Raw genomic sequence first — 22,883 nt, forward strand, 5'->3', positions numbered from 1 at the left:
CAGGGTAAGTGTGCCAGAGCGACACTGGCCTGTCCTCTCACACTTGCTAAGTCACGAGGGGCTTTATGTCATACTTAAGGTAGAGTCCTTCTAGTACCAGAATGTTCAAAGCCAGGCTCTCCTCTGAATACCCATCAGTGAGTGCTCTATAACCCATCTGGTCCTATCTATGACTGCTTTACAAATCGAGGATTTGTATTCCCAAGTCGCTCTCTTGTCTCATTTGATAGAGCAAATCCACTGTGTAAAAGAGAAAAATCTTAGGGTTGGGGATTTAGCTCAGTGGTAGAGCGCTTGCCTAGCAAGCGTAAGGCCCTGGGTTCGGTCCCCAGCTTCGGAAAAAAAAAAAGAAAAAAGAAAAAGAGAAAAATCTTAGCTATAGAGGAAGTAAATTAAGGCAAAGCAGCGACAACATGTTGTATCACACAGACTACATGTCACACACACACACATACACACACACACGCGCACGCGCGCGCGCAGACTGGTCACACTCTCTCACGGACCTCTCTTGCCACTCTGATTAGGTGTGTTATCGACGAAATGGCCACAACGAGATGGATGAACCTATGTTCACACAGCCACTCATGTACAAGCAGATCCGTAAGCAGAAGCCGGTACTGCAGAAGTATGCAGAATTGCTGGTATCCCAGGGGGTCGTCAACCAGCCCGAATATGAGGTGCGTCCTTAGCTGTGTGGCAAGCTAGAGATTTTTCCAGACCAGTCTTATTATTAGGACCCAAGTGAAAACATGTGAAGTCCCAGCAACCACAGCATTTTAGCATTCCAACTTCAGTGGGGATCTGGGGTATCAAATGCTTTTTAAGGAAGGTAGATTTAGTAGAGGCGGGGAAAGGTATTCTAGTGATGAGGGGCTACTCCATAGGTTCTCTCTGTTGACACCATTTGGGTTGAGAGATGTATGAACAAGGATCCATCCAGCTTGATAAAGATCCTATATGATCTGCACAGAGCAGCAGATCTGTCCCATGCAGACAGTATGAGCAGCAGTTCTAGAAACATGGGGTGGTATCCAGGCCCAGATTGGACAGCTGCTGAAGGTACAGCTCTAAAGCCCAGGCTTCTAAAAACACATAAAGCCATAAAACCTGAGCTCCTATGAAAAATGTTCAGGGCTCAGACTAAAGAGAGTCTCCAGCCAGTGACGTCGGAACGAGGAGCAGAATTTACAGGCTTCTTTTAGATGTTAAAGAGGCTGTGTGTGCTGGAGACTGGCAAGTCTGAATAAAGACAGATGTTGTTGGGTGTGCAGAAGTATGGAGGGGGGGGTTGGGGATTTAGCTCAAAGGCCCTGGATTCGGTCCCCAGCTCTGAAAAAAAGAAAGAAAAAAAAAAGTATGGAGAGACTGGAGGGCTAGGGCTCAATAGGCCTGCACAACATGAGTATGCCGTGCTCAGTCAGCTGTATGTACCCACTCTTCCAGGAGGAAATCTCCAAGTACGATAAGATCTGTGAGGAAGCATTTACCAGATCCAAAGATGAGAAGATCTTGCACATCAAGCACTGGCTGGATTCCCCCTGGCCTGGTAAACAAGGGATCATCACAACACACAGACTCCTTGTGAAGTGGATGTAACCATAAACCCCCTTCCCAGAGAAAGCTCTCACTCCCCTGTCGCTCCACTCTAGTGATAACACATAGTGATTGTTCTATTTCAGCAGAGCCTCCGTGGTCTCCCATCCAGGCTTTATTGTCTCCTACCTTCTACTTGCCCAAAGCCATGTGGTTCTGTACTGAAGTTTCTAGAAAGGCAGAGCTATTGCCCTGGTCTGCTCTATAGATGTTCCTTAGAGCATATGTTTGTTCTCCTAGGCTTTTTCACCCTGGATGGACAGCCCAGGAGCATGACCTGCCCCTCCACTGGCCTGGAGGAGGACATCTTGACCCACATTGGGAATGTGGCCAGTTCTGTACCTGTGGAGAACTTTACCATCCATGGAGGTAACCAACCCCATACTTGCATGTGGAAACACTGGCCTAGATCAGCACCTCTTGAAGACAGTGTCCCCAGCCATGCCCTTTAGAGATGCCCCGTCCAGAGCCCATGGGTGGGTTGATAGACTCAGCTCCCACTTGAGTTCCTTCACATGGAAAGAGGCAGAGAAGCAGCTAAGAGGCTACCACTCTGCTCTCCTAACACTGGGGACAAAGGCTGTGCTTGTGTCATTGGAGCACAGGGAGTAAGCTGCCCACAGGAGCTGGGCTACAGTACTGTGAATGCTCACTTTCTGCAGGGCTGAGCCGGATCTTGAAGACTCGCAGAGAGCTTGTGACAAACCGGACTGTGGACTGGGCCCTGGCAGAGTACATGGCGTTCGGATCACTCCTGAAGGAAGGCATCCATGTCCGGCTGAGTGGCCAGGACGTGGAGCGGGGTACCTTCAGGTAAACAAAAATGTTTATCCTGCAGTTGGAAAAGGAAGGGAAGGAAGGGCTTTGGGATCTATATTCCAGGGATGAGGAATCATTTCAATGTGTACGCTGCCTCACCTTCCTTGTTTTGTTGTGGATGTTCCTTTTATATGCCGGGAGGACTCTGCCCTGCAGTACCTGGCAGAAAGCCAGGCTGTCACAATGGGTCTGTTAGTTCTTCAAGGCTCAAATGGTTGGCTCAGATATCTGTACTCTTGCTTATTAATCTTGTCATTCTGCCCCAGCCATCGCCACCATGTGCTCCATGACCAGAATGTGGACAAAAGAACCTGCATCCCCATGAACCACCTTTGGCCTAACCAGGCCCCTTACACCGTGTGCAACAGCTCGTTGTCTGAGTATGGTGTCCTGGGTAAGGCCAGCCCCAGCCCCACCTCAGTCTTCTGCATTCCTTGCGTGGTGGTCCTGAACTTGCCTTTCTTCCTTTCTGTGCATTAAAGGCTTTGAACTGGGCTTTGCCATGGCTAGCCCTAATGCTCTGGTTCTCTGGGAGGCCCAGTTTGGTGATTTCAACAACATGGCACAGTGCATCATTGACCAGTTCATCTGCCCAGGACAGGCAAAGTGGGTGCGGCAGAATGGCATCGTGCTCCTGCTACCTCACGGCATGGAAGGCATGGTGAGAACTTCCCTTGTCCACAACACTCACATCTTGGGAACAGCCTGTCCAGGACCCCATCCCTGAGGAGACCAGAGGGTTCTGTTGGTGCTTGGGTGGCATTTTAGATGGTAAGACTGGGTGGTAACACTTTGGAAGGCAAGGATGGCCCGTCTGATGCACCCTGCATGGCCATCTCTGGGCAAACAACAAATTGTACTGATGCTGTCTTTCAAGTACTCAGTTCCCTCATCCCTGCTGCCCTGTGCTTTGCTAGTGAGAAGAAGGGGAATCAAATGAGTCCTGACATCAAGGAAAAGAAACGGCAAGGACAGCAGATGTCAGCATGTGAAAACTTGAGAAGTAACTCGTGTGTCTGGTTTCAGGGTCCCGAGCATTCCTCTGCCCGTCCAGAGAGGTTTCTGCAGATGTGCAATGATGACCCAGATGTCCTGCCTGTGAGTAGAGTGGGCCCGGGTACTCAGCTGCGTAGGCATCTAGGAAAGAATTCCATTTGGAAGTCCTGAGGGGTCAGATCTCAGCTCACTGTTCTCTGCCTTAGGAATTAGAGTGGGTGGACCAGAGTGGCCCCATGCCCTATGACCTCACTGAAATAGGCTACTTCATTTGTATCCTACTGTTACAGAAAGTCAACAGTCCTCAGACTGAACTCTTAGGTGACAGGGCCATTGCTTAAGGTCAGTTTTAAAAGAACTCGGACCACTAGAGCATCAGTTTCTAAGGAAAAGTAGACTTGACTGGGCCAGCACCCGTGTCTCCTATGTCCCATGCATGCACCCTCTGTTAAACAGTAGCCTTCAGAAGCTGCCAAGGGTTAAATGGGGCTCAGACCCAGAGAACCTGTGCCTCATTATCTCCAGTGAGTCCTCTAGTCCCCCATGAGACTTCCGGAGACCCCCCGCCCCACGCTGTCTCTTGTCCCAGGCAGAATGCTCACAACTGCTGTTGACCTCTGGCCATTTCCTGCCATGCTCTAGAACCTGCAGGAGGAAAACTTTGACATCAGTCAGCTCTACGACTGCAACTGGATTGTCGTCAACTGCTCCACCCCTGGCAACTTCTTCCACGTGCTGCGACGACAGATCTTGCTGCCCTTCCGGAAGCCGGTCAGTGCTGGGGTCTCCAGAATGACAGGGTGCCAGGCGCCTTCGTGTGTTAGCACAAGGAAGGACTGCTCTGGTGTCTTTTGCTTTAGGTTGGTTGAGTGATGCCACATGAATGATGTGTGGTCTCCAAAGCCAGGTTCTATTGCTGTGAATGCCAGGGAACGAAACATTCTCACGCCCAACTGAGCCCTCATGTGCTTATGAGCACAGCACGTAAGAGAGTCAGACAAGATACAATCCTCAGTCCAAAAGGAAGACAATAGTCATAGTACACTGAGAAATAAGACAGGTCGTCATGTAGTTATGCTGAGGGCTGGGAAAGAGGTGGCAAAGGAGTCCCAGGAGCCCCAGAAAGTAGCTCTCGAGCTGAGTGTTGAAGCATCAGAAAGGGTACCTGGGATAAGAATACAGGGAGAGGGGCTGGAGAGATGGCTCAGCGGTTAAGAGCACCCGACTGCTCTTCCAGAGGTGCTGAGTTCAATTCCCAGCAACCACATGGTGGCTCACAACCATCTGTAAATGGGATCCGATGCCCTCTTCTGGTGCGTTTGAAGACAGTGACAGGGTACTCATATATAATAAATAAATAAATCTTAAAAAAAAAAGAATACAGGGAGAGGGGTTGGGGATTTAGCTCAGTGGTAGAGCGCTTGCCTAGCAAGCGTAAGGCCCTGGGTTCGGTCCCCAGCTCCAAAAAAAAAAAAAAGAATACGGGGAGGGCCTTGCTGCCCCGAGATACTACAAGGAGGTGGTGCAAGGCTGGCTCAGGACTACTATGTCCCTAGTAGCCTGCAGGTCCGCAAGACAGAGCAGCCCTGGTGGTAGGCCGGTGGTAGGCCTGGTCACAGCTGTAGACCAGGTGTGTTAGCTCTGAGGCCACCTGTGAGCTGCTCAGCTCACCTGGGAGAGGCTACAGGCCAGGAAGATGGCCCTGGAGAGTAAACAACCACCAGAGAAGGTAAAGAGCAGAGAAATTAATTCTTTTTCTTCCTGCATTTTGCGAGTGAGTCTCCCATTTAGGTCTGGAAGACAGGGAGTCCTGGCTCCGCTGAGATGTTCTTTATCTCGGGCCGTCATTCTAAAATCTTTAAGACATAGTCTACTGTGAGCATATTTTGTCTTTCAGTTAATCGTCTTCACTCCCAAATCCCTCCTGCGCCACCCTGAGGCAAGAACTAGCTTTGATGAGATGCTGCCAGGTAGGTGTGAGGCATAGGTGTTTCCTGGGAGGGTGTTAGTGCTGGGGCTGCTTTGCTGTCCTGTGGGGCTTATGGGTTGTACTTAGCGATCTCCTGTGACTTTCTGGATTTTTAGTCATGATATAAAGACCTCTGACTGAGTTCCCCTAGAACTGCATTAAAATAGCAGGGCTTGGTAGCTCATGCCTCTAGTCCCAGCACTATGGAGGCAGAGGCAAGCCCATCTCTGACTGAATTCCGGGCCAGCCTCCTCTAGAGAGCAAGTTCAAGTCAGCCAGAATGACATGGTGAGACCCTGTCTCAAAAAAAAACAGTCAGTGAGTCTAGGGTCTAGGGCCAGAAAATAGGCGCCTGTGACAGCTCACTGCAGCTCAGGAGTGCAAGCTTTAGTAAGTCCTTTGCAAAGAGAAGATATGGGAGAGGGAGGGAGGGGGGAGGGAGCGGGTCAGCTGCGCTGCTGAGATGGGAGTCTATGGCTTGAGCTTTCTACATGGAAAGTGAGGAGCAGGTGCTAATTCATACAGCCTGTAGCCACCCAAATGCTCATGAAGCCGGGAAGGCTGTCTCCTCTCAACCACCAAGCCCCAAGAGCCTTATACAGTGAACCTCTTGTTTGTTGGTTTCTATTTTTTGTGTGTGGTAAAATTACATAATGTGGAATCTACCATCAGCCATTTTTAAGTGTTGAGTGTCACTAGAGAACATTCCTAGTGCTGTACAGCCATCTCACCATCTGTCCTAGAACTTACGTCAGGTAGAACTGAGACTCTGCCCAGTAAGCACTCCCACACCTCCCTGCTTTCGCTCTGGCAACCGCGTTCTACTCGAATCAGAGGACAGGAGCAACCCTTCTCCAAAATGCTTAGGATCAGAGATGATTGGACTTGGGAGTTTTCTCGATTTTGGTCCAAATGCGGACTGTCCTTACTTTATGTGTAGCCTGTGTACATGCAACACCCTGTCTCCAGCACACCGTGAATTGGTTGTAGCCTGTCACGTCGCAAATGAAGAGTCCACTTGAGATGTAATGTTGGCATTCAGAACGTTTTCAGATTTTGGATCTAAAGAATAGGAGTGCTCAGTCTATGCAGTTCTTTTTATAACTGACTTGTTTCAGTTAGTGTGACATCCCCAGGGTTCATGTGTGACACAGTGTATGCCATCATTTCCTGTCTCATTAAGATGAACAGTATCCACTCTGCACACTTGATCTTATCCAAGAGACGACCTGTTTTATAGATCTGCTGCATTAGGTTTTAGCTCCTGCGAGTAACACTGTTTTGAACATGGGGATTCAAATAACCCTTCAAGATCCTGACATTCTGGGGTTGGGGATTTAGCTCAGTGGTAGAGCGCTTGCCTAGCAAGCTTCAAGGCCCGGGTTCGGTCCCCAGCTCCTGAAAAAAAAAAAAGATCCTGACATTCTTTTGCTTGTGGATTTCCAGTTTTTGAGCTCCATTAGACAAGACTATTCTTTACTATGGAATGGCCTTGACACCTGTGGTGAAAGGTATCTGATCGTGTGTGAGGCCGTGTTCCTGTGCTCTATTCTGTTCACTCTATTGGGCTGTCTTAGTGACAGTGCCACACTGTGTACTGTAGCTTCTACAGTGTTTTCAAAGCAGAAACTGTCTCTTCCAAATTTTTTTTTCTGTCTTAAATTTTTTTTCTTTTTTCTTTTCTTTTGGAGCAGGGGACTGAACCCAGGGCCTTGCGCTCGCTAAGCAAGCGCTCTTCCGCTGAGCTAAATCCCCAACCCCTCTGTCTTAAAATTTTTATTTGGTTAATCGTTGTTCCTTGAATTGCTATGTGAATTTTAGAGAGAAATGTTCTCTCCTACAGTGTTATCATTTGGATCTTATTTTTATTTATTTGTGTGTGTCTGTCTGTCTGAAAGGAGGGCGTATGTTTTTCAGGACTTGGGTCTTCTGCTTTTATGTAGATTCCAGGGACCAAACCCATGCAAGGTTTGCAGGACAAGTGCTTTGCTCTCTAAACAGCTCACTCGCCCTCACTCTCCACTCTGCAACTGACGTCACTTGTATTTTCTTTGCTGCCCAATGTTCTGTCTAGGGCTCCAGGAGTGTGTGGGACAGAAGTGGTGAGCGTGGGCCCGAGAGCTTCTTTCTTCACCTTAGAAGAACAGTTTGTAGGGGCTGGGGATTTAGCTCAGTGGTAGAGCGCTTACCTAGGAAGCGCAAGGCCATGGGTTCGGTCCCCAGCTCCGAAAAAAAGAACCAAAAAAAAAAAAAAAAAGAAGAAGAACAGTTTGTAGTCTTTCACCATTGAATATGATTTCTGCCATGGATTTCCATCTGTACCCTCTGTCATCTCGAGTTGAATGTTTAATTGTGAAAACAGTCTTCTGTTTTGTGAACACTAGTTCTTGCAACAGTTGTTTGGATACACCCCCTTGAACATACTAACTTTTTTTATTTGTAAACTTATGCGGTATTTGTGTAAGTAGCCATTAGGTAGTTTAAGACACAGTCTCTCTAGTATATAGATAGTGCTGGCTGTCTTGAAACTTGGTATATAGAATAGGCTGGCCTTAAACTCACAGAGAGCCACTTGCCTCTACCTTCCAAGTGCTGGGATTAAAGGCACGTGCTGTTAGGCCTGTTTTTTTTATTTATTTATTTATTTATTTATTTATTTATTTATTTATTTTTAATATATATTTTATTGGGCTGGAGAGGTGGCTCAGCGGTTAAGAGCACTGACTGCTCTTCCAGAGGTCTTGAGTTCAATTCCCAGCAACCACATGGTGGCTCACAACCATCTGTAACGAGATCTGATGCCCTCTTCTGGTGTGTCTGAAGACAGCAACAGTGTGCTTATATATAATAAATAAATCTTTTCAAAGATGAATATGAATATTTTGCCTGGATGTTCATATGTATGTGTACCGTGTGGATGCCTGAGGAGGTCAGAAGAGCATCCACGGGAGCTGCCATGCATGTGCTGGAGTCCGAGCAGGTCCTCTGCGAGAGCAGCAAGGACTCTTAACCCGAGCCAGTTCTTCAGCCCTCTGTCAGATTTGCGGCTGGAGGTGGTTTGTTTAATTTTTTTTCTTTTCTGTGCATTGGTATTTTGCCTGTTTTTATATTTATTTGAGGCATCAGATCACCTGGAACTCCTAACTCCTTGGAGTTAGTCAGCTGTGTGCTGCCGTGTAGGTGCTGAGAATTGAACCTGGGTCCTATGAAGACAAGCCAGGACTCCTAACTGCTGAGCACCTCTCCAGGTCCCCTCCATCAGATGATTTGATTTATCTGTTCTTAAAGTGTAAATAAGTGGGCCTTTTAAAAGGAACCTGCTATGCCATGCTAGGCTGTTCTGTTCACATTACATCACATCCGTACAGCGTCTTGCTTTTTTTTTTTTTTTTTTTTTTTTTTTTTTTTTTTTTTTTTGGTGCTGTTGTCTCTGTAGCCCTAGCTGGCTAGCTGGCCTGGAAATTGCTATGTAGGAGGCCAGCCTCAAACTCCCAGAGACCTGACCCCCACCCCCTGCCTCTTTCTCCTGCGTACTAGGGTTAAAGGAGTGTATCCCCAGGCCTGGTTTTGCATCACTCTTAGTCTGAGCAAATGGCACAGATAGCAGAAGCTTGTGAGAGAGAACTATCTCTAACCCTCAGAAACCATAGGTTCCAGCCACTGTGTGACAGCCCTCAGATCATTCATAACCACTGTGGAATAGGCCTGGAGACAGAACCAGTCCAGTCCAGATATGGAAATTTTCTTACAGGAACCCACTTCCAGCGTGTGATCCCAGAAGATGGACCTGCAGCTCAGAACCCAGACAAAGTCAAGAGGCTTCTCTTCTGCACTGGCAAGGTGTACTATGACCTCACCCGAGAGCGCAAAGCCAGGGACATGGCAGAGGAGGTGGCTATTACAAGGATTGAGCAGGTGAGCCGTGTGGCTCAGCAGCCAGGTATCAGTCCCACCGTGGGGTCTTTGCACACGGTGCTCTGGCAGAACATCATTAACGGATTCCTAACCTTTCCCATCTACAGTAGTTGCAAGGCTTTCCCTTCTGGAATCCCAGCCTCCCTTTGCTTACCCTACCGGTCCTCTGTGTCCCCTGGTTGATCTCACCCTGCTTTCTCCAGCTGTCACCATTCCCCTTCGACCTCCTGCTGAAAGAGGCACAGAAGTATCCCAATGCTGAGCTGGCCTGGTGCCAGGAAGAGCACAAGAATCAAGGCTACTATGACTATGTCAAGCCAAGACTTCGGACCACCATTGACCGTGCTAAGCCTGTCTGGTAAGACCCAAGTCCCCGATGGGGAGGCCTGTAAGGCAAGATAGAGAAGAGGCAGGAGCCACCTCCGACTTTATCCTTGTTGCTCCCTTTCTGTTTCTCTCAGGTATGCTGGCCGAGACCCAGCAGCCGCTCCAGCCACTGGCAACAAGAAGACCCACCTGACAGAGCTGCAGCGCTTTCTGGACACAGCCTTTGACCTGGACGCCTTCAAGAAATTCTCTTAGATGCTCCTGGAGTTGATCCGGCCATGGCCCCCCTGTGTCCATGACGCTCTTTGCTTCTCAACTAAAGAATAGTGCCTCTGCACTGTCCACACGTCTGCCCTTCGCTGTGCCACACACCGCCCCTGTTCTCATAGGAATTAAGTTGTCCACTCCAGTGCCCAGCTGCTCCCCGGCCACAGCCCAGCCTGGCTGACTTCTCTCAGGCTGCACACCTTTCACGAAGACCATAAGGAGCAGGATGAGGAAAGGGAGCCCTCTCAGGACATCCTAGGGAAGGCAGACCTGGCCCCCCCATCCTCACTGTGTAATCCTCCAGGGTAGGAACAGAAATCCTATGTGGCTTCCCACAGTACTAGCACTCAGTCCTTGTCACCCATCAAGTCACAGATTCAAGACTAGGAGTAGTTTTGTCTTGCTAGGGCCAAGCTGAGAGCTCCTGGAGGAGCTGTAGCTGGCAGGGTTTGGGTGTCATCTAGACGTTAAGTGCGTGGAGAATGGCGTGGGGTTTTTGGAGAGGCTTTAGCAGTGGTGTTAGGTCAGCTCTGCTACCCTTCTTGGATTTCGGGCTACATGTGGGAAATTTGCCCTAACTACCGAGTCAGGAGTGATTGGCTCTGAGTAAGGCCCAGAAGCTCCCTTGGGTCCCAAACCCCAGGCACTGGCTGCCTCTTGGTCCTGCTGACTCTTCTCTCCTAACCCCAGCCACTTAATTTTCTCTGTTGTTCCCTCGAACACACGGAAGCTGTTGATGAATCCTTTTCTTTGCTGTGCCAAGGCAGGTCAGAAGCAGATCAATGGATAAGGGCAAGGTGTCCCGAGGAGCCAGCTGTCCTTCCTCCCTCTTTAGACCTCCACAGGGACAGACCTGATTTATTTATTTTGGTTTAAAAAAAAAGGAAATGAAAAAAAGAACAACCAACTTTGCATTGCATCGGCTTGACCCATAAACTAAGTTATCATGGCCAGCCTGTCTGCTGTCATTCTGTGCTCCGCCTTCCCCCACCTGCCTGAGAACAGACTCCTCATTGGGGTGGGGCTGCTAGCTGCGTTTGCCAACTGGATGTGTACCGCACAGTTTGCTGTACTCCCTCACGGGCAGCAGCCATTGTAGGTAGGTACTGGATGAGACGCAGGTTAGCAACTCTGCCTGGACCGTACTCTGCACTCTGGCCTGTGCATTTGATAGTTGAGTCTGCATTCTACGTGGGCTTATCTTAATGGCAGTCTTTTAGACTGCAAATCTGAGGCCTGGACACCCAGCCTGACTATGAGCCTTGATCAACACAGGTCCTCATTTTCTAGGCTGTACCAACCCAAGCCTGAGCCTTCAATGGCTCATTCCTCCTGCTACCCTGTGTATCTTGATTTTAGGCAGGCCTAATAACTACAGTCAGCACCAGGAGAGAGTGTGCTAGGATAGGAACAGTGCCCCTTACTCTCAGAGGTGGGAGGACAGGAGTAGTTGTTTCTGCCTGTGGTCAGCGTATACTTGTTTGCCACCTGGTGTCCCCTTCTCCCTTGGAACAGCCAATGTTTTGCACACAGAACTGGACTAGAGAGAGAGAAGCTTAGGCAGGTGTGGGTGAGTGCAGCACAGGCTGTCCGTAAGCAGTAAGAGGGCTGGCAGTAAGTACACCTGGGAACAGCTGCAGGAGAACTAGTGCATTTATTTGGGGGTGGGGGGTTGGGAGGAGCTATTTATGCCCCCTAGGGAGGTGGCCAAGATCTCTGGGGCAAGGTTTATGTGGCCATAGACCCTTGAGAGTTTTGTTTTTCTAGAATCAAACTGGCTTTTCTTATTCATATACTTAGTAATAAACAGGGTAGAACTGTATGACGGGCAGGGTCCTTGGAGGCTCTCTCTTCCTTGACTGGTCTTGTGTGGGTCAGGTAACTACGGTCAACGGCAATGGGGGTGTCATGTCCAAGGAAGGGCAGCTATTACATGCTTCCCCTCCTGCAGTGTTCTGAGCCTTCCAGACAGTGGCATGAGTACGTTGTTCGGGGCTGGCCACATCGGTGACTCATTTTCTGCATCTTGGGCTGCTAAACATCTGCCTTCCGTGTTCATTCACATCATTCACTGTAAGAAGATGCTTTCCTGATGAAAGCTGGGCACCTCTTTTGTCTAAGGATTTGAACAGTATTTAGAGAGCAACTGTGCTACTGCACAGTTTAGTTAATCCCACAGCGGCGTCTACCTCCACAGACCTGGCTTGTTAGCCAAGCTTACAATCAGCCACTGGTCCTCCACACCCCCATGGAGGAGTCTTGAATCCATTCAACGTGCATCTGTGCCCCTAAGCCCCCACACACAAATCAAGACACTATTGCACACATGCGTGTATCTTGCGTTCCAATTGGTTTCTTTGTACTCCTTTTATCCTGGTTATTCCTCCATCTCACCCGACTACATTTCCCACCTACGGCATTCTCCCCTTCCTTCCTTCCTTTGTGCCTGTCTCCTACTTTCTTTCAGGAAAGTGCCTTTCAGGAGTGCCTTTCCCTGGTGCCCAGCTTGCATAGGTTCCCCATGTTAAGACACTCCATCCTAAGAGTTACATGAGAGAGAACATGCAGTTTGTCCCTTTGGGGCCTCGGTTACCTCAGAACAAAAGAGAAGAAAGGGGAATTGGGGAAGACTTGTGTGAGAGGGTTCTGGGAAGAGAGGAAGGGCCAATGTTGGGATGTAAAGGGAATAAATTAATTTTAAAAAAAGAATTTGAAGCAGGGGGCTGGAGAAATGGCTTAGCAGTTTAGAGCATGTGTTGTCCTTGTAGAGGCCCCAGATTCAATTCCCAGCATCCATACAGTGGCTCACAGCAATCTGTAATTCCAGTTCCAGAGGAGGCAATACCACCTTCTAACCTCCTTTGGCCTTGGTATCCATGCATATAAGCAGGCACAACACTTGTACTCATAAAAATAAATCTTTTAAAAAACGTAATTTGGGGGCCAGAGAGAAGGATCAGCAGTTAAGAGCACTGGCTGTTGGGCTGGAGAGATGGCTCAGTGGTTAAGAGCACCGGCTGCTCTTCCAGAGGTCACCCACGTGGCAGCTCATAACTGTGTGTAATGCCAGTTACAGCCCACATGCAAGCAAAACAATGCATGTAAAATAAGTATAAATCATTAAAAGATAAACAATTTGGAGATTGTAGAAACGGCTCAGCAATTAAGAACCTTGTCTGATCTTCCTTTGAGTTCAATTCCTAGCACCTACCAAATTGGGGCTCACAACTGTCCATTATTGTAGGGCTGTGGTATCCAATGACCTCTTCTGGTGTGCAGACAGGCAGACAAAAGCACACGTATACTTAAACCCTTAAAGTAATAATCGAAGCAGAACCCATGGATGAATGCTGCTTGCTGGCTCACTGGTGGGCTGGGCTCATATGCAGCTAGACCAAGACCGTCTGCCAAGGAGGTGCTGGCTGCAGCGGACTGGACCCTCCTATATCAAGTAATGATCAAGATAATCCCTTTCAGACGTGACACAAACCGTCTTAGTTAGGGTTTCTGTTACTGTGATGAAGCACCATGACCAAAGCAGCTTAGGAAGGAAAGGATTTATTTGGCTTATACTTTCATATTACTGTCCATTATTCATCATCGAAGTAAGACAAGACAAGAACTCAAACACGGCTGGAACCTGGAGGGCAGGAAGTCTCCATGCAGAAACCGTGGAGAAATGCTGCTCCCTGGCTTGCTTCTCATGGCTTGTTTGCTTGTAGAACTCAGGCCCACCAGCCCAGGGATGGTACCACCCACAATGTGATGGGCCTGCCTTCATCAATGAGTAATTAAGAAACGCCTGCAAGGTTGCCTGTTTGGAGGTATTTACTTCACTGAGGTTCCCTCCTCCCAGATGACTAGTTCGTGTCAAGTTGACACACAAGTATCCAGCACACCAACCTAAAAATGACAGTTCCGCACCTGAGATGCTATACTGTCACATTGACAGTTTGCTAAGTAGGACACAGTAATATTGTACTTCGCATATATGCCACCTTTCCATTATCCACTCACCGACTGTTGGGCATCAAGGCTGCCTCCACTTCCTAGCCTTTGCAGATAGAGCAGCAAGGAATGTGGACGTGCAGGTATCCTTGTTGTAGGGTAGAAGGTCCTTTGGGTATGTGCCTAGGAGTAGAATGTCTGAGGCATATGACAGATTTATCTGTTTGTTTGTTCATATATTAAGTGTAACAGTGCTCTATCTGCATATCTACATGGCAGAAGAGAGGACCCTTTATGGTTGTGAGCCACCATGTGGTTGCTAGGAATTGAACTCAGTTCCTCTGGAAGACCAGAGTTCTTCACTGCTGGCCCAGTACTTTTATTTTTAACTTTGGGAAACCTCCAAACTGGTTTCCAAAGTGACTATACTGTTATGTTCCTATCAACTATGTAGAAGGGTTCTCCATCCCCACAGGATGGCAGGGTTTTCTGTTACTGGTGGTTTGGTGATGGACACTGTTATCTTCTTGTGCACTGTGTAAGGATTTTCTCTGTACAAATGCCGAGTTCTCTGCATTTCAGCAGAATTGAGTCCAGGCCGGACTGGACTTTGGTATTGTTATTTTTATGAAGTGACACCAGCCTTGGTGTGTTTTGTAAATATTCTCCTCCATCATCTTCAGATTGGTCAATAAAGAGCTGATCAGCCAATTAGCTGAGCAGAGGAGATAGAAAGGCTTGACTTCCTGTCCTAGCCAGGGGTCCCAATTGGAGAGAAGATGTGGAGAGACTGTGTGGTAGGAACAGGAGGTAAAGGAGTCACCATGAGGACACACACGCATTAGAGCAAGCAGGGACAAGACCAGATTGTCAAGTAATGGGGCATTTGTCTGGGTATTAGCAGCCTTAAAGGGTTAGAGTAACCCAGAACTGGGCTGGAGAGTTAAAAGCACTGACTGTTCTTCCAGAGGTCCTGAGTTCAATTCCCAGCAACCACATGGTGGCTCACAACCATCTGTGATGAGATTGAAGTGTTGAGATTCTGGTGTCTCTGAAGACAGCTACAGTGTACTCATATAAATTAATAATACTCATATAAAATAATAATAATAATAATAATAATATAAAGAATAGCTCAGAACTTGCCCAGTGAGCAGTTCTAACAGCCAATGGTGCCAACAGCTTTTTAGTAAAAAATAAAGGTCTCTGTGCCATTGCTCGGGAACTAAAACTGACCAGGAGCTGTAGAAACACTCTGCGGTTACTTGGGAGCAAAAGGGACATTAAAAACCATTCAGACTGGGGTCAGATGGGATTTTTTTGGTTTTCTATTTTGTTTTTTAAGTCAGAGTTTCTCTGTGTTCCTGGCTGTCCTGGAACTCATCATGTAGACCAGGCTGGCCTCAAACTCAGAGATCCTCCAACCTCTGCCTCTCAAGTGCTGGGATTAAAGGCATGCACCACCACGGTCCAGCTAATTAGATTTTATGTTTAGGAGTGTTTTGCCTGTATGTCTGTGTCCCATGCCTGGTGCCTGTGGGAGTCGGGAGTATAGGATCCCCTGGAATAGGAAAGATGGTTGTGAGCCACCATGTGGGAATCGAACCCAGGTCCTCTGTGTAAGAGCAGCAAGTGGGGGTTGGGGATTTAGCTCAGTGGTAGAGTGCTTGCCTAGCAAGCGCAAGGCCCTGGGTTCGGTCCCCAGCTCCGGAAAAAAAAAAAAAAGGAAAGAAAAAAAAAAAAAGAGCAGCAAGTGTTCTTAACCGAGCCATCTCTCCAGCCCCAGACGGAATTTTAAAGTGGTTTTAGTCTGCATTTCCAAAATGCCTAAGGATACTGAACATTTTAAAAATGTCCCTAGCCTTTTTTCTCTCTTCTTTTGAGAACATTATATTTCATTCTGTAACCCATTTTCAAATTGTATGTTTTCTTAGTGTTTAATTTTTTTTAGTTCATTATATATTCTAGAAACTAATCCTCTCAAATGTAAAGGTTTTCTCCTTTTCGGTGGAACCTCTTGCCTGGTGGCTGCTCCAGGACTCTACCTGGCTACCTCCCTAGCTCTGACATTATACGCCTATACAGTCAATCACAGCTTTTTAGCCCAGGTTCCAGAGCTAGACCACAACCTCATGTTTGCAGGCTGATTAGAATATCTCCCCAGCCCCTTAGGGTTTGGGTTATTATTGTTAGTTTTTGTTTGGTGTTTGGTGTTCAGTCTTTTCAAACCTTATTTAATGGTGTTTCTTAAACGCTTTAACCTCCCTTGTAGCCCACACCACCCACCAGAGGTAGTGGGAAAGAAAGAGTTGCACCTCTTTAGAAAAGTTCTTAGGAGCAACTCCCGTCTGGTTGTCTGGAAATCGGCAGTTCAGTTCACAGGACAGCAGGCAGCAGCCTCCCGATCCACAGACACTTCATGAACACACCAGAAGAGCTTGGTAGAGTCAGATTAGCAACAGCTGTGACACGACCTAGCAGAAACAGCCATGCCTCAGCCTCAGCTCCAGGCAGCTAGAGGAGGGAGAAGTTCTTGGCTGTGCCTCAGCTCATGCCTTGCCTCACTCATCCCATGCAACCAATCAGCCCTGAGTCTCCAGAAGCGACAATAAACTGGAGCACACCAGCAGACTCCATTTCTCTCTATGGAGTCCGGCAAACGCAGCTCACCTACGCAATGTTAGGTGGACCGACACATGCATGTTGTTAGCGAAGAATCTTTCATCACGTGCTCTTTCGTGTGCTTGCTTTAGCAGAACATCCTCTCTCCTGAGTCTGCCTCAGTGAAACGTTGCTTTATGAGTCCGCCTTAGCCTTTCACTCCCTTGTCCACTTGAACAAAATGTTCCTTCCCGAGTTTGCCCCGGCAAAACAGCATCCAACTGGATTTCTAAAGAGCCCTTAAGTTCCCACTTTAGGGGTGTGGTAGGATGCATGGCTTGTTTTGTTTGGAGAGAGTCTTAGTCACTCTTCTCTTGCTGTGAAGAGACACCATGACCGAGGCAGCTCTTATAAAAGAAAGTTCTGTTTCTTTGGGAACTTGCTTACAGTTTCTGTTTACTCCGTTATCACCATGGCAGTGAGCAGACAGGCCTGGGGCAGTAGCTGAGAGCTAGGTCATGATTCCTAGGTGTTAGGTTTCAAACCTGGGACAAAAGGCTATTTAACATATCGAAGCCTCCAGGTTCTCTCACTTGTCACTGGGCCCTCCTCACTGGCACCTCAGCTGCCCCTTAACTGCCCCTCCACCCCACCCTTCCCTATACAATCCAACCATTTTGGTGACCTCGCCTTTTTGACTTCTCTATTTTGAGACTCCTGCACCTTGGTTCCCCTCTATTCCCTCTCTTTCTCTCTCCTCTCTCTCCACTTGGCTCAGGGACATGTCCACCCTGGACTCTCTCAGATATTGCTGCCTCTGGCTCTGCTCGCTCACACATCTACAATAAACTCCTCTACCTGTCCAGTCAGGTCCTTTTATCCCCCCCCCCCTTTTTCTTCAAGTTAGGGTTTTTGGCTCTCCTGAGGTATGTATGGACCGTTTGTTAGGGTTTAATAACAACATCATTTGTTTCTGCTGGCTTCTGCCAACCACAAAAATCGATCCCAAATTCTAAAGTCCGATTCTACAGCAGCTGCTTTACCTACTTCTAACCATTTGCCTACCCTGCTCTTCTTTCTTTGTGCCCTCCTGGGCCTGTACCTTGAGAGTTTCCCCACCAGGAGCTGCCTGCTAAGCAGCTTTTTCTTTTTTTTAAAAAGATTTATTCATTTATTATATATAAGCACACTGTAGCTGTCCTCAGATACACCAGAAGAGGGCATTGGATCTCTTTACAGATGGTTGTGAGCCACCATGTGGTTGCTGGGAATTGAACTCAGGATCTCTGGAAGAGCAGTCGGGTGCTCTTAACCGCTGAGCCATCTCTCCAGCCCGCTAAGCAGCTTTTTTAAGTCCTCCTGGGACCTGGTCTCCTCTCCTAGTCTGTGCCATAAGTGTCCCTCTGGTTCCTGGAGCCTGCTATTCTCTTGGGTCACCCACCATGTGACCCACACCCACACCATCTCTCTGCTAAAGACACTCACTGGCTCCCTTTCCCCAGTGTTCTCCTAGCTGTCTCTCCATTCAGCCTGAAGTCTCCCAGCTTGAACGCCCCCTCTCAGTTCATGTAGTGTTCCCCTCCCCCTTCATGTGGTGTCTCCCTCCCCCTTCATGTGGTGTTCCCCTCGCCCTTCATGTGGTGACCCCCTCCCCCTTCATGTGGTGTTCCCCTCCCCCTTCATGTGGTGACCCCCTCCCCCTTCATGTGGTGTTCCCTTTGCCAGCCTCTCTCTTCTTCCACAGACTCAGCTTTTATTACTACAGCTTGGACTTAGTACAGATCAATGGCCAACAATTGGCACACTTGATTTCCAAATTCTTGCAGATTGTAACAACTTCTCCCACAAGCAAATGATCCCAGAACCTCTTATCTCTGAGGTTCAATTTCCAACTCTTTTTTTTTTAAAGATTTATTTATTATATATGAGTACACTGTTGCTGTCTTTGTGCACACCAGAAGAGGGTGTCAGATCTCATTACAGATGGTTGTGAGCCACCATGTGGTTGCTGGGAATTGAACTCAGGACCTCTAGAAGAGCAGTCAGTGCTCTTAACCACTGAGCTATCAGTCTCTGCACTCTGCTCTCAAAAAAACAACAACAAAAAACAAACAAACAAACAAAAACCTCTTAATACTATGCTATAAACTCTATTTCCGGATTTTTAAGTTCACTAGATATGATTTATAAAATCTGTAACAAAACGGCTTAAAACTTATAACTAGGGGTTGGGGATTTAGCTCAGTGGTAGAGCGCTTGCCTAGCAAGCACAAGGCCCTGGGTTCGGTCCTTAGCTCCTGGGGAAAAAAAATGTGGAAAAAAAACTTATAACTAAAGGTTTACTACATAATTCAACTCTCATATATGTAACTTAGATTCAACTCTTGCTTAGGGAAATAGATATTTTTAAATAGCAACAGAGAGACTCTGGAATTGGTATGGGCTTTAAAAAAAAAAAACCCTCAAAGCACAGCCCCAGGGCACACCTCCTAATCCCTTTAATCCTTTCAAATAGTGCCACTCCCTGGTGACTAAACATTTGTGTACGTGAGCCTATGGGGCCATTCTCATTCAAACCACCAAAGAGGTTAGCCTCTACCTCCCCAAATTCCCTCTCTCCCTCACGGAGATGGTGGAACTTGCTCTGTACTCAGGGATGGCTATCTGAGTTAGTTTCCTTACTGTGAAGAGACATCATGAGCTTAGCGACTCTTACAAAGGAAACTATCTCACTGGGGCTGGTTCAGTCCATTATCATCATGGAGGAAAGCATGGCGGCACGCAGGCCGAGGTGATGCTGAGGGGTATCAGAGAGTTCTACCTCTGGAGCCACAGGCAGCAGAAAGAGAGTGAGCCACACTAGGCTTCCCCCAACAAGGCCACATGTCTCAATAGTGCCAGTCCCTATGGGCCATTTTCAAACTATTACAGTGGCCTGAAGTCCCCCATCTTCCTACTTCACGACCCTCACCTAGGACCACATCAGTATTTGTCAGTGGTCTTGCTGCGTTTTCCTCACCCACCACCACACTTCCTTTCTCAGAAAGATGGTGACATTGCTTGTCCATCTTTGCCTTTGGGAACCTTTGTGGGGGAGGGGCTGGAGGGATGGCTCAGTGGTTAAGAGCACTGGCTGCTCTTCCAGAGGACCCTGGTTCAATTCCTAGCACCCACGTGGCAGCTCACAACTGCCTGTAACTCCAGTTCCTGGGGATCTGGATTCTGCACACACATGCTACACTGGCATACAAGCAGGGAATACATATAAAATAAATAAATACATGTGCATGAAATAAAAATAAATAATTGAGTAATTATTTTAAAAAGAGAGAGCCTTACAGTGAAGTTAAATGAAACAGTGCATGTGTACATCTACACGCGTGTGTACTGCAGACAGACTGTGCTTGCTGGACAGGCAATTGGTAAGACTTGGAACAGTGAACAGCCTGGGGGAGGTGTCGAGCTCTCCTAATAAAATGAGTTTTTCATTCATCGTTTCCAGCAGCAGAGGGCAGCACTGAGAACAATGCCACTGAAGAGTGTGGGCCAGGAGTTAACAGGAATCAAGGCAATGCGATAAGAAAATTCGGGACATTAGCAGGAGTTTGTGGTTAGACACATGACCACCAAAGGTAATTGAAGCCAGGACAGTCAGCATGAGAGAACAAAACGGAGGTGAAGAAATGGCTCAGGGGTTAAGAATACTAAGTATTCTTGCAGAGGACCCAGGTTGGGTTCAGTTTATCCACATGGTACCTCACAATTTCATGTAACTCCAGCCCCAGGAATCCCCGTGCCCTCTGGCTTCCATGAACACAGCACACACAACACAGTACACATAAACTCAGGCACAAAGACACACACCTATAAAATAAATTGTAACGGTCAGTAAATATTAAAATAAAGATTAACAGGATGAAAGGAACACAGTCAAAGGTGGCCTGTAGAGAAAACAGGTGACTACTGTTCCATATGTCCAGGTCAGGCCCCTCCACTACAGCAGCCAGGAAGGATGCAGGCCAGGGCTGAGCTCTCAGTCAGCCTTGCCCACAGGCCCTGAGGGAATAAGAGAGGCATTAACGACAGGCTTGGAGAAATAGTGACTGGCAAGTTCTGGGAAGGTGAGGAGACTGATGCTGTAAGGGTCCATGATTCGCCAAAGAATGACACCCGGCCTCAAATAGTGTATAAGCGCAAAGAGTGTTTTATTTCGCAGAAATCCAGCATGCTGGGGTCTCCCATTACCAAGACAGAGACTCCAAGTGAGCCTGCAGGCCTGATTTAAAAGCACATTAGGGAATTCCAGGGTAGGTGACCTCTATATTAATCTGTTGGGTCCGTCTCTATGGACATTCTGTTACCAGGGTGTGGGAGCTGGAAACTTGCTGGGGAGGTCTTGAAACTGTTGCTGAGGAAGTAGCTGAGGAAGTCTGGAAACTGCTGCTGACCCATTGTCCTTGCCACAAGCCAGGTGGCTGGGACATTCCATTACCTGGATAGGAAGGCTGAAGCCTGGGGGTTTTTCTTTTAGTAATTGTCCTGCCTGAGCTACCTGGGTTTCCCTTTCCCTCTCATACATGCATCAAGTGGTTAAATTTAACAAATTAAGTTCAGTTGCTTTATCAAGGGAATTCTGAAGTAAACTTTGAGGTTTGTGCTAACTGGTTTAAGCCATCTGAGGAAACGTGGAGCCACACTGTGATGTGCCATTCTCGTTTAGGGCCTGTAACCAAGGGAAGGCCCTACTATTCCCAGCAAATAGTTCACACACAAAATACAAGTAAAGTCTTGTTCTGAAAACTGACTTGACCTTATTGACCCCCGACCTCAGAGACTGAAAGGGTCTAACTGGCTGGGCCTGTTAGAATGCTCCTGGCCACTCATGAATATGGTCTGTGTTAATGTGGTAACCCCAGAAGTCCGTGCAGCCCACCACAGTCTGCGCCTTTGTACTGAAAAGGTTAGGCTGATTCCGTGACAGATTTCAAATTGGCAGTTAAGGAGACTAGGTCTAAAAAGTGGGCCAGTCTAGGCAAGTCATTTTGAGAAATAAGAAATATACTTGTGCAGTTCCTGGTTCACACCAAGTCACTTCTATGTGAAAAGACAACTGACTTACAAACTCAGATGTCTAGCAAACATTTAAAAAGAACTGATGGGCCTGGCTGTGGTGGTGTATGCCTTTAATTCTGGCACTTGGGAGGCAGAGGTGGGGGATTTCTGAGCTGGAAACCAGCCTAGTCTACAGAATGACAGCCAGGGCTACACCTGTCTGGAATAGGAGGAGGAGAAAGAAGAACAAGACGATGAAGTAGTAGAGGTGGCTACTTCAAGGAAAACAACTGGGAGTTTCTATCATGCAGATTCAAGGTTTTATGAGGAAAAAAGAATATGGAAATTTTGATTGATGAGCTTCATGATAATATATATTATATATTTAAAGATATATAATATATAATATATTTAAAGATAATATATAGATATAAAGATTTATTTATTTTATGTGAGTACTCTATCTGCATGTACACTTGCATAGTGTACAGAAGAGGTCATCAAATCATATTATAAATGATTGTGAGCCACCATGTGGTTGTTGGGACTTGAACTCAGGACCTCTGGAAGAACAGCCAGTGAGCTGAGCCATCTCTCCAGCCCTGCTTTACAAATTTTAACATCACATCTTAAAATGTGTTAAAATTGGGAGATTTTTGTAACTCAACAAAGCAATACACAGATGGCCAGTGCCCAAAATCATGCATCTGTAGATCCATTTAAAATGTAAGGCAGTCTGTGACTGTTAATATAACTCTCAACTGTTCCAAGTGCTTTCGGACTCCCCAGCTCAACTAACTTTTTTAAAAGTGTCTCCACAAGACAAAACTTTGCTCTTGATCAAGAGGGTGTGTGCCGAGAAAAGCAAATACACAGAGACAGGAAGTGCAGTTTTTCTTTTCTACTCAGGTAGTGAAGGTCTTTTCCCCATTGGCTACAATCCAACCTCACAGTATTTTGAGATTGGCTAGTTTTAAAAGAATCCATGCAAAAAAAAAAAAAAAAAGAAGAAGAAGAAGGGGTGGGGTCAACCACTTTAATCCATCGGGCCTTTGTATAAACACAGGTTTTTTGTTTTGTTTTTGTTTTTTTTCCATCCAATAAGAAGCCACAACTTTATTAATGATAGAAACAGTACAAATTTTAAACCAAGTTGTAGTTTCACTTTTCAAACACTAAAAGGGGGAAAAGGGGGAGGGAGGTGACCTTGCTGTCAAATAGTTACATTGTTAATTCCATAGTAGCATTTACGATATCGTTACTGTTGTTTTTCAGGCTCAGACAGCTTTTGCTCTTGATACATTTGCTTGTGACATGACCAATTCTATGTCCTTAACTTCTACACCCGTTTCATCAACCTCCTCTTCTTCACTCTCCTCTTGGACAGTTGGCA

The 22,883-nt window shown here is 47.1% G+C and overlaps 1 protein-coding gene across 15 annotated transcripts in view; it reads left to right on the plus strand.

The window, feature by feature from the left end:
• Window positions 1-10,842, plus strand: part of Ogdh (oxoglutarate dehydrogenase) — a 67,457-nt gene extending 56,615 nt beyond the window's left edge. For 14 of the 15 annotated variants that reach the window (XM_039092222.2, XM_006251448.5, XM_039092218.2 and 11 more), the window contains 12 exons: window positions 528-680; window positions 1,447-1,549; window positions 1,837-1,965; window positions 2,259-2,409; window positions 2,682-2,809; window positions 2,898-3,076; window positions 3,442-3,513; window positions 4,054-4,182; window positions 5,309-5,381; window positions 9,132-9,295; window positions 9,499-9,653; window positions 9,757-10,842. In XM_039092222.2, the coding sequence (XP_038948150.1) occupies window positions 528-680; window positions 1,447-1,549; window positions 1,837-1,965; window positions 2,259-2,409; window positions 2,682-2,809; window positions 2,898-3,076; window positions 3,442-3,513; window positions 4,054-4,182; window positions 5,309-5,381; window positions 9,132-9,295; window positions 9,499-9,653; window positions 9,757-9,877 (1,557 nt within the window). In that variant the 3' untranslated portion in view covers window positions 9,878-10,842. The remainder of the gene's footprint in view (window positions 1-527; window positions 681-1,446; window positions 1,550-1,836; window positions 1,966-2,258; window positions 2,410-2,681; window positions 2,810-2,897; window positions 3,077-3,441; window positions 3,514-4,053; window positions 4,183-5,308; window positions 5,382-9,131; window positions 9,296-9,498; window positions 9,654-9,756) is intronic. The other variant, NM_001017461.1, reaches the window with a different exon arrangement.
• The last annotated feature ends 12,041 nt before the right edge of the window (window positions 10,843-22,883 follow it).

Source organism: Rattus norvegicus, chromosome 14 (genome assembly GCF_036323735.1).
Source record: "Rattus norvegicus strain BN/NHsdMcwi chromosome 14, GRCr8, whole genome shotgun sequence".
NCBI lineage: Eukaryota > Metazoa > Chordata > Mammalia > Rodentia > Muridae > Rattus > Rattus norvegicus.